The 12,009-nt window shown below is 40.6% G+C and overlaps 1 protein-coding gene across 5 annotated transcripts in view; it reads right to left on the bottom strand.

Annotated features, from left to right (window-relative positions):
* The window catches only part of nav1b (neuron navigator 1b), a 184,187-nt gene extending 172,631 nt beyond the window's left edge, over positions 1-11,556 (bottom strand). For 3 of the 5 annotated variants that reach the window (XM_034165551.1, XM_034165560.1, XM_034165565.1), the window contains exon 1: positions 10,489-11,555. In XM_034165551.1, the coding sequence (XP_034021442.1) occupies positions 10,489-11,179 (691 nt within the window). In that variant the 5' untranslated portion in view covers positions 11,180-11,555. Of the gene's footprint in view, positions 1-10,488 lie in introns of all 5 variants that reach the window. The other 2 variants (XM_034165569.1, XM_034165573.1) reach the window with 1 other exon arrangement.
* Between the last annotated feature and the right edge of the window lie 453 nt (positions 11,557-12,009).

Here is a 12,009-nt window from a genome sequence, read left to right as displayed (position 1 = left end):
ATAGTACCAAAAATGCATGCTAGTCTCTTCCTCCATGCAATCGGACCAATACTGAATCTCTCGTGACATAGAATCTATTTAGGTGTCATATAAAGGCTAACAGTGGATGGCTAGTGTGTTGTCCCAACACAGTTCCCCAGTGGAAGGATATGTGTGTCTGGGCCCATTCAGGAACTGGCATGGCGGTCAGGACACTTACTGGGTTGTGTGGGCTCAGATCCCAAGAAATGGCCACTTCTTAAAGAGATGATATATTTGTCATGCCCTTTGGTTTGTTAGGCCTGGTCTGAATTGGCAAATTCTTTTTTTTGAAGCAGGTCCATAAAACACAATCAGTTTTCAGAAATTTTTTTTTAAAAGTTGGGTTGACAAAAGAAAAGATACTATTGACTTTAGAGGTTTTGTTTTGTGTGTGTGTGTGTGTGTGTGTGTGTGTGTGTGTGTGTGTGTGTGTGTGTGTGTGTGTGTGTGTGTGTGTGTGTGTGTGTGTGTGTGTGTGTGTGTGTGTGTGTGTGTGTGTGTCTGTTTAATACAATTTTGCATTTTGGGCTTTGATGAGGTATAGGTGAGGGTCTTGCCATCCAAGACCCCCACAAGGTTCCATTGTGTGATGGATGTGGCAACATGTGGCACCAGTGCATGCTCCTATACCTGATCTGACCTAAATGTAAAGTATAGGGTGTGTGTTGTCTGAGAGCATCTTGAATAAGGCAGGTCAAGCTGGGAGGAGACCCCAGGGAAGACTCAGGACTAGGTGGAGAGATTATATCTCCACATCTACTGGGTCAGTTTCAACCCTGAAAGATGCACGGCGATGCGGAAATCAGCCTGTTTTTTCCTCTGAATGGGATGCTCTGGACCGGCGTATACAACAGCGTGTACCAGTTCCTGCCAATATCCAGCAACTTCGCACAGCCATTGAAGAGGAGTGGACCAACATTCCACAGGCCACAATTGACAACCTGATCAACTCTATGCGAAGGAGATGTGTTGCACTGCATGAGGCAAATGGTGGTCACACCAGATACTGACTGGTATCCCCCCCCCCAGTAAAACAAAATTGCACCTTTCAGAGTGGCCTTTTATTGTGGGCAGTCTAAGGCACACCTGTGCACTAATCATGGTGTCTAATCAGCATCTTGATATGGCACACCTGTGAGGTGGGATGGATTATCTCAGCAAAGGAGAAGTGCTCACTATCACAGATTTAGACTGGTTTGTGAACAATATTTGAGGGAAATGGTGATATTGTGTATGTGGAAAAAGTTTTAGATCTTTGAGTTCATCTCATACAAAATGGGAGCAAAACCAAAACTGTTGCATTTATATTTTTGTTGAGTGTGTATATATATATATATATATATACACTATCATATAGACATTTTTATTATCATTATTATTCTCATTTTATTTTTACTTCTATTTGTCATTTGATTTTTAAATGGACCACAAAGGAAATAAGTATTTTCACTTTCTTGTGTCATCCATGTATTTTTAACATATTTACAATTATATTATGTACTTACATTGAACATTCTAAAATCACGCACACACCCACGCTTTTAATATACAGATGATTTACCACCCCCTGCTGAAATGGCGTATGAGTCCAGAATGTAAATATTAATGTCCATTGTTCAGTGTTGTTAGCTAATATATGTAGCTTTTCTAAAAATATTAGTCCTGTCAATGTTCCGTACTGTCACTGTTCCTCCTTGACCCAACATACATAAGCATGCCAAACGGCAAATGTCAGCTCTCTACAGCTTGTGTGAAATCAAAGTTGCATGCTCGCAGAGCTTCTTGTCTTTTCTGCATTCTGCGGTAAGCAGGTGCTTTTAATTTGACACACAAACAAAGAGGGAGGCAGAAGACATTAAAGGCAAAACACTTTAAACTTATAGTAGTGGGAGCATGACACAAAGTCACTCATGGTAACAGCAACATGACACTTAAACTAAACTGACTAAACCAATTAAACTACAAAAACACAATAAGTCAATAACACTAACAACACTGTTAAACTAACATGAACCACAATAACAACATTTAAAACCCCAAACTCCCATGGTGCATTGCAGCACAATGTCCATTTTGTATTGTTAGCTAAAATCACTAATTTCTCAACAAATATTTGTCCTATCAACATTCATCCTTGACCCAAAATACATGAGCATACCAAATGGCAAATGACAGCTCTCCTCATTTTTGCTGTGATCGAAGCCATACACACACACACACACACGCATGTACAGCGAGGCCACTTGGATATAAATATATATATATATGTATATCTATACCAGATCAGTCGAGTCCTGGGTTAACAACAACCGCCACCGGTGCCGTTGCCCAACAGGGGTGCCGGCAGAAATTAGGCTACTGCTGGGTGAAGAATAAGAAGAGGAAATGAGAGTGGGGACTTTGAATGTTGGTAGTATGACTGGTAAAGGGAGAGAGCTGGCTGATATGATGGAGAGGAGAAAGGTAGACGTGTGTGCAAGAGACCAAGTGGAAGGGAAGTAAGAGCAGGAGCATCGGCGGTGGGGACAAGTTGTTGTACCATAGTGAGGATTGGAAGAGAAATGGTGTTGGGGTCATTTTAAAAGAGTACGAGTAAAAAAAAAAAAAATATATATATATATATATATATATATATATATATATATATATATATATATATACTTTTTCTTTCAGCTTGTTGTTTTCTTTGTTTTCTTATATAGAGAGTCAGTTCCAACATAAAATTGCACTGCTCCACTACAATATATATTTGCTTGGTAAGCGGTGCACAATGGCTGAAACAGTTTGTACCACATGCCTGTTGAAGTCATATATTCATAGTTACAGCAGACAACAGAAACAGGACAAACTGCAGCACCAAAGCCTCAATGCAGTTCAATGGCCTGAATGTTTGTAATGTCGCACACTGTTACAGTGTGTAACCTTTGGTGATGCCTTGCTTGGTAAAAGTCATCCTACATGGTTTGACAGTGGTTAGAATGTTTCTTTGTTTTATGTAACTTTGGCTTTTGCTCCATTTGTTAATTTCCTGGCGCTCACACAGTATGTAGTAATTATGATAAATAGAGCTGGTTCCATCCTGGATGGATGGAAAATAGTATTTTGTTGTTTTTCGGACCATCTCCTTCTGAGAGCTTCAGCTTTTTTTATTGCCATGAATCTGTCAATCCATATCCAATCTTTGGGGTTTCACAGTTGTGAATCTCTCGCCGTCTGGCGGTCCATAACTCACGCGAGAGGTCGGTTTCAGCAGAGATCCAGTGTCAGGAGCTCAGCACTCATGGTGCAAACACATCTCATGAAGTATGGACAATATAGTGCAGCAGATAGAGGGGAATCCTGCAAATGGTGATTAAAAGCATCAAATTCGGCAGAAATACTCCTCAGATAATCCTCTTTTAAAAAAACGATTGGCCACTTGAATTTTCAATCGGTGGTCAGGTAGGGGTCAGTTGAAGAATTACACAGAGGGCAAAATTAAAAGATGCTCCAATCATATTGAAAAATATTCCACATTATTTGCCTGATCATAAATATTCCAAAAAGATATAGTTTGGACAATCTGTGACTGAATTCTATGGAGTTACGGGATAAAAACAGCAAGAATGGTGACAAAGGTCAGTTTCATTTTGTACAGAGGACAAAGTTGCTCCAATTTTGATAAAACGTGATGCAAATTGCTAGTTGAGTTAACACAGTTCTAAAAAGGAGTAGTTTGGACCATGTATCATCCTTACTTATCACGTTACGGGGTAACATACGTATGTATGTCACATGTCATAGAATCCAATGGACATCAACATTGTTTGACCTTTACTTTGGAGACCAAGCATTCAACTCTATCAACACTATTCCATTTATTAATCCTATTAGCTCAACCAATAATTTGCATCACGTTTTACCAAAATTGGAGCAACTTTAACTTTTGACCCCTGTATAAAATGAAACTAACCTTTGTCACCATTCTTGTTGTTTTTATCCCGTAACTCCATAGAATTCAGTCACAGATAGTCCAAACTATACCTTTTTGGAATCTTTATGATCAGGCAATTGAAAAGTCAAGTGGCCAATTGTTTTTTGTATTTCTGCTGAATTTGATGCCTTTATCACCATTTGCATGATTGTTTCACTTATCTGCTGCACTAATAAGACAACATCGGGGCACAGCAGAAGTCCATCACAGCTCCATCACCTCCTCTAGTTAACCCTCTCAACTTGGGACAGCATATAATCATCATAATCGCCGGTGAACTCACTAAAATAACGCCATCCACATCCTCACTTTGCCATTGCATTCTGGGAAGCACAGGGGGCTGCCAAGGGCATTATGGGAAACATTGAAACACTGAATGGGCACGTTTAAATGTATGTCTGAAAGGTTTGTTTAGTGAAAATTATTTCAGTTGATTGAGCTGTCATTTTTTAACCTTTTGCATATGTAAGATTAAGGGAAAAAATGTCCAATTTGAACATAAGTTCCAAAATAATCAAGATTTACTTCACATCTGAACACAATAAAGTAATCCAGCAACAAAAAAGACAATTGTATGTAGATATATGATGTTGCATGGATTGTCGTGGGATGAAGCAGTGGTTTGCGACGTCTGAGCCGTGCTGCATGAGCTCTTTTTTAAATGAGCTCAATAAAACACCCCGAGGACGAAGTTGACCATTCTTGATACCATTTTGGCAAAGAAGGATTCTCTGTGTTCAGTTACAAAAGCATCCTTTCACTAAGCTTATAATGAGTTCTGCTGCAGACACAGAGAGGAAGGGCATCAGGCACACTGAATAAAGACATCTATTTAGAGTAATAAGTGTGTCTGCTGCACAGAAGACATGGGAGGGGGGATACAGTGCTCGAAGTCTAAGAAAGAAAGAAAGAAGTAATCAAATCAATGTTGCTGTAAATACAAACCATTAATTTACTCTAAAAGAGGATATTTTCCTCTCCCACAGATGGATTTACTACAAACCAACTTTTCCACTGCCATTGTCTCATTATGTCCATTTTCCCCCAATTTTTTTTTCTTTTGTCCTCAAACCGTTTAACTCTGCAGGGACACAATCATCAATTTACATATTGATAAATTATTCACAGCATAACATTTTGAGTTGTTTTATTGTTTTTTTTTTTGCGGGGAGTGATTTCTCGAAATAAACTGATTTGTAAATATCATGAAGACTGCGCAGTGCACTGATTTTTGTGACTTTCCACTTCTATGTTATTAAGCACATATGGGTATGTTACAAAATGTGCAGAGCTTTGAGAAACAAGCAGTGTTGGCCTTGGTGGTCACCAGACCTAGGCTTTAGAAATGAAAGAAACTGATAAACAATCTATATGTAACTCATTGGCTCATTCGGGTGTCTGTTAGTATTTGATTGGTTGCAAGAATTGAATTATGAATACACGGATTTGATCCATGATAAAGATGTAATCAGCAGGCGCACTGCAAAAATATGATGGGAGAGGAAGGGGTGAAAGCAGAAAAGTAGCAAATCATGGCACTTTGCGGTGTCTGTCATTTAGCAGGTGCACGGGTTCCCAGCCATGCAGCTGTGTCTGAGCACGGATTGGAAAAAAATACATGCCCAGGCTTTTAATCAAGGAAATACAGTACCCACTTTCCTCAAATCGCCGAGTGTCAGTGCTGAACTTTATTTTGTATCTCTGTCACTGGGCACGTCCAGACTGCTCTGTCCAGTACATGCGAGGGGGTTTTAATGAAAATGGATTGCGATCAGACAGAACGCTTTGTCCGATGTGAGTGAAAATCCGTTATATACTGTCTTTTTTCCATGGAAAACCATAAAAAAAGCATTGAGACTTTTGCTTTTGTCCGAAAAGCTCCGAAAAGCTCCAAAGATGCTTTTTGGATTGATCTGGTGCATCAAATGCCACCAAATGTGAATGAGTTCATCTTCATTATTTGCTCTTTTGATTTGGTGAGTTGTAAGACAATGGGATTTATTGTTTTTGAGTTATCATTTTAATCTGCTGGGGAAAGATTGATGTTTCTGTCTATCCACTCATTACGTTTGTAGGGTCCCTGCACGCTCAAAACAGATTGGCCGTTGGTGTGAGCCGTGTGATTGATAGATATCCAAATGAGGCATGGATATCAAATTAATTCCCCATACATGAGTGTTCGTTAAGGTGCATCAGGAAATGTGCACACCAGATGACGCTGAGCAATGAAAGCAACACATAATTCACATTTGAACAAGTGAATGGTAGATGACATGCTTGTTATGCTGCACGGATTTCCTAAACAAACCTCATCAAAATAAGGCATCTGGGGTGTTTTAATTGGTGGATGGTTCACTTTTAGCATCGCCTACCAAAGATGCCTTCAAAGAAAAGGAAACTTTGAGTTTGATCCATTTTATGCAACTGTAACTATAAAACTACATGCATTAAAAAGAAAAAAAAAATGTTTGCAACAAAAACTATACTTCCAATAGTTTTCTCTGTTTAAACAAAAACAAGAAAGCCGCACTCACAGAGCACAAACCTCTGCCAACACCAGTTTACAATTCCACAAATTTTTACCTTGGAAAGAACTTTCAATGCCAAAGTCCTGTTAGAAGTGACTTTTCACAAGCTAAAATATAATTCAAAAATACAGATCAAAAGGGCTTTTCAATGTTAAAAAAGAATCAAATGTCTGTTAAATCCAGAATAAGGATCAGATGTAGATCAAACTTAGTCTATTCATTGAGTGCCAGTTTGCACCTCATTGTCACAAATGAGAGTGACTGAGGCACTTTTGATTGAGATATAAGGCAAAATGTACATCAAATGGGCTTTTCGATATTAAATGGAAATGTCCACAAAATCCGCAATCCTGATCAGATCCAGATCAAACTTTGTCAGGTTATAGGGAGTGCCCATATACACCTCACTTTCAAATATGAGAGTGATTGGGGCATGTTTGATTAAGATATAAAGTAAAATATACATTAAATGGGGTTTTCAGTGTTAAATTCAAATGTCCACAAAATCCACAATCCAGATCAGATCCAGATCAAACTTTGTCAGGTGATAGTGAGTGCCAGTCTGCATCTTACTTTCAAATATGACAGTAATTGGGCTATGTTTGATTAAGATATAATGTGAAATATGCAATAAATGGGGGTTTCAATGTTAAATTTAAATGGCCACAAAAGCTGTAATCTGGATCAGATCCAGATCAAACTTTGTGATGTGATAGTGAGTGTCATTCTGCACCTCACTTTCAAATTTGAGAGTGATTAAGGCACGTTTGATTAAGATATAATGTCAAATATGCAATAAATGGGGTTTTCAATGTTAAATTCAAATGTCCACAAAATCCACATTCCAGATCAGATCCAGATCAAACTTTGTCAGGTGATAGTGAGTGCCAGTCTGCATCTTACTTTCAAATATGAGAGTAATGGGGGCATGTTTGATTCAGATATAATGTAAAATGTGCAATAAATGGAGCTTTCAATGTTAAATTTGAATGGCCACAAACTCTGTAATCTGGATCAGATCCAGATCAAACTTTGTGAGGCGATAGTGAGTGCCATTCTGCACCTCACTTTCAAATTTGAGAGTGATCAAGGCACGGTTGATTAAGATATAATGTAAACTAGAAGCACTGGGAGAATGCAAACCTCCACCAAGGCCATAGGGTCACTGACGTCACATGGAATACCCTTTGGCAAAGAGACTTATTCCACGTCATTTCACGCATCTACCATCATGTTTCAGATTCAGTGATTAACCCTCTGGAGTCCGAGGGCATTTTTTGGACAGTTCACTCGCCTGGCATAAATGTTTTATGATTGCTGTTAACAGCTCTCCCTGCATCCCAGAATCAAGTTTTGTGTCTCCTTGTTTCCAGGACAATCTGTACTTTCAAAATATATATGCTATAGTTGTGTTTTATAAGTGTAATAAAGGTTTACAATCAGAAATAAGAAAGGAAAAAGTAAAGCAGAAATAATTTTCCACACACATTTATTCAAAACACATAGCAAACTATAATAAACTAGTAACACATCACTCCTAAAAACAATCTTTGGTGTGTCACGTGAGGTGAATCTGCCCTACGATTGGATTTTGGAAAACAATGTGACAGTGAACCAATTTTGATTGGACACTCACATTGCTCATGTCATCACACAGCTTCTATGAGGAGTACAAAGATGGTGGACGGTGGTTCAAAAGTCAGCGGCGTTAACTTTTCAGCAAAAAAAAAAAGTAAGTTTCTATCTCATATCATTAATAAGTTATTTATAATTTAGTTAAGCTTGGTCTCAGCCGTTGTATACGACGGCATCGGCCCCAGAGGCTTAAACCCTTAGATCTTCAACAAATCTATTTATAAAGAGAAACTGCATGAACTACACAAGTTTTTTTTTATTTTCTAATAAGTTTATTCAATGAGGAGAAACAAATGCTAAATTATTGTGTCGTAACTTAATTTTTGTTCAGCCTTTGTGACCCGTCTTCATGAAGTTAGATGCAAAAATGTTGAAATTGGCCCTATCCTGCAATGATAAAGAATCCTTTAAAAAAAATTACTGGATCCAGATCGTGTTCCGCATCATTACCAAAATTAAATGACTTCTAAGTTAGGCCAAGATACACCCCTGGTAAAAATTTCATTGAAACCCGTTGAGGATTTTTTGAGTAATTCTGCTAACAAACCAACCAGCCAACAAACAAACAAACAAACAAACGGACGTAACCGAAAACATAACCTCCTTGGCGGAGGTAAATATGCAATAAATTGGGTTTTCAATGTTAAATTTAAATGGCCACAAAATCTGTAATCTGGATCAGATCTAGATCAAACCTTGTCAGTCAATAAAGGATGTCATCCTATCCTATCCTGCAGATTGGGAGTGGGGCTCAAGCAATGTCCAAGCATGAACCAGTTCAAACAGTGGTACAAAAATATGTTTTTTCTAGGTATAGGGAGGAGGAAGAGTAATGAGGGTTAGGGTGTTTTTGTTTTTTGCTTCGGCTTGTAAATATATAGTATTTTGTATGTAAGTAGGTATGTGTAGGTGTATATTTATGTTTGTGTATATATATATATATATATATATATATATATATATATATATATATTGATATTGATATTGATATTGATATCGGTTTAGGTGTGTAGGAATCTATGTGTATATGTGGCAAAGGGTATTACTGGTTGTGGGGAAGAAGGGGTAGGAATAAATAAGATGATGCTTCACCCTAACCATTTCCGGACATGTTGGGTACACAGTAGGTACTTTTTTGTAGTTGTTTTCACTGATCTATCTTGTATTTGTTGTTGTATCAAATGCTCGAAACAAACAGTTTTCATTCATTCATTCATCCTGTCCTAGCCTATCCTGTTCACTCTCAAATATGAAAGAAATTTGATATTTTTTGAGAGAGTTATGAATTTTTTAAAATTTGTTTAATGTTAAAGATAAGGATTTTTCCAATTTTCCAAGATTTTTCTGACTTTGCCTTTTGACCTGTGACCTTGAAAATTTAATCACATCTTGCCTATCAGGATATGAATCTTCAGTAAAACATTTCGTAATGATATGTGAAACACTGTGGGCTCCAGGCTGTTCACAAGCAGACAAACAAACAAGCAGGGGCAATAACATAACCTCCTCCTCCTCCTCCAACTTCGTTAGCAGTGGTAAAAATACGATGATCACAGCATGTCCAATGATCTCACATTTAAATTCTTACAACTAAAACAGCAATACAAAATCCTCATCACATTCATGGTGTGTACATCCAATAGTGTTTATAATGGAAAACCGGAAATAAAGTGTAAATGATCCATTCATCCTATTGATGAATCTAACGTTCATCTGCAGACAGAAAGGTCATATTCTCTGCCATTTGCACCATCTGTCACTACTTTCCAGATGAATGGATCTGCGAGGAGGCTAAATGTGCCTAAAATGAGTACACTACAGCATGCATTCTTTCTTTTTCCCACCACGACTTGTACAGTGGATGGACCCTTGAGTGCATCGGCACATGTTGCAGCAAACAAGAGCTTCAGAAAAGAGATCAGCCTGCTGGTGTTAATCCCCACCCCCTCAGGTTTTTTCACACAGTCAGACGGCCGTATTACTAGAGGAACGAGGCTTATTTGACATAATTAAAGCCACCGGGACACCTGAGTGACAGGCTGTCGGAATTAGAACAATAGAGGACGATGATGAACAATGACTTTGAATCCTCATCAGCTTTGTAAGAAACCACATGACAACTGGAAAGCCTGCGTTAGAAGAACAACAAGAATTCATTCATGCGTTTCCCAACCATCTGAAAGAAAATTGTGTGAAATCCAAAAACGTGGGGCTGGAGGGTGGGGGGGGGGGGGGGGGGGGTGACTTTGAGGAGAAAAATCCTACTAGTGGGGAGGACAGACAGCACCCCTGGGGGTGCTAAATGTAGGAAGACCGCACTGCTGTACCCACCTAGTATCTGACTGAAGAGCAGCTGCTCCAGGTCACCCAACACCGTCACCACCAGCTCGGGGTCCACCTTCAAAAAGGGCTTGTCTCCCCCTTCCTCCCCCTGCCCTTTGGAGCCCGACTCCTCGCCGGGGCCGGCTCCATGCTTCTTGGTGTTGGCCTTGGCCTTGCTGGACAGGATCTCATCATCTGACTTCCCATCCTCAGGTGATTTGCTCAGGGGCTTCACCTCGGCATATGGACCACGAGGTATGCGGCTCTGCTTGCTCAGGGCGGAGGGTGCAGCCAGGGAGCTAAAGGGCTTAGGTTTGCCCTGAAAGAGCGAGTGTTCAGATCTGGATAAATTACGTGAGAGTGGAGCGCCCCCTCCGGTGCCGCCGACACCCCCTGGTGTCTTTGCTTTGCCAGTCTTGGTCTGTCCCAATCCGGTCTTGGCCATGTCATCGCACCACTTGGGCTCATAAAGGTGTAACTTCTTCTCAGCATCAGTGAGTACAGCCAGGTTGGTCATAGACCTTTGCTTGCGGAGGTTGGAGGGCACCGGTATCCTGCCCTCAGAACTACCCGCCCTGTAAACGTTCAGCTCGCCGCGCTGTGCACCCTGAGGAACTCCAGATTTGGCCCTCTTAGCTACAAGACCAACTCCTTTGCCATCTGCTTGGCTGTACGCCTTTGTGCTATCCGTCCTTTCCATCTTCAAATCTCCTTCTCTGCCTTTCACGCTATGTCCCAGTGTGCCTCCTGCATGAGACCATGCAGCAAAGCATCAGCAGGGAGAAAACTGGCTTCTGCACTCAAACTCCCTTTTTGCCTCGCGCAAGGAAAACAAATAGAAATTCTTTCTCTCAGGCGATCTTGCGGCCTTGTCTTTCTTTCCTCTATCTCCTTCTCTCCCTCTTTCCTCCTGCTGCAGCTGTTGCAGTGCTGCCCAGGCACTCCCTTTCGCTCTCTCCTTCCCTCTCGTCCTTCTTGCCTCCGTTTTTCCACACTCCTCCCTTCAGTGCACCCTCCTGCCTTCGAACGGCACAGCAGCAGCAGAATGACAGCGGCAACAGACGCAGCAATGCTCCCTCCCCACCCCCCTCCACCCATGATTTCAGCAGCCTCTCCCTCTCCTCCAATTTCCATCCCATCCTTCCTCCTCCTCCTCCTCTCACCCCCCCCACCCTGAATTTAAAGATGCTCAATGCGCCGCTGTGTCTCTACAGAACATGTGCGGCGTAAGAGAACGATGAGAGACATTTATCAGTTTTGAAAATGGACACCAGGGTTCCCCATCGCCCCGTTTCCGTGGCACCTTGTCTGCATCCTTTGTTCTTCCCCCTCCTCCCTCCCTCACCTCCTCTGTGCTCCCTTTTCATTACACACACAACCGTGCTCGAGTTATGCTGCCGCCACTGATATTGATGTGTGTTTGGATATGCAGAGGAAAGTCATCTGTTGCATTATGATCAGTGTTAGAAATCGGCCACAATGCAGCACCCGGAGCATCCAGATTATCCCTTTATCCCATCGGAGCTTCGT

This window comes from Thalassophryne amazonica, chromosome 3 (assembly GCF_902500255.1).
Source record: "Thalassophryne amazonica chromosome 3, fThaAma1.1, whole genome shotgun sequence".
NCBI classification, from domain to species: domain Eukaryota; kingdom Metazoa; phylum Chordata; class Actinopteri; order Batrachoidiformes; family Batrachoididae; genus Thalassophryne; species Thalassophryne amazonica.
The sequence above is the reverse complement of the archived record's forward strand: the minus strand, read 5'-3'. Positions and strand labels throughout refer to the sequence as shown.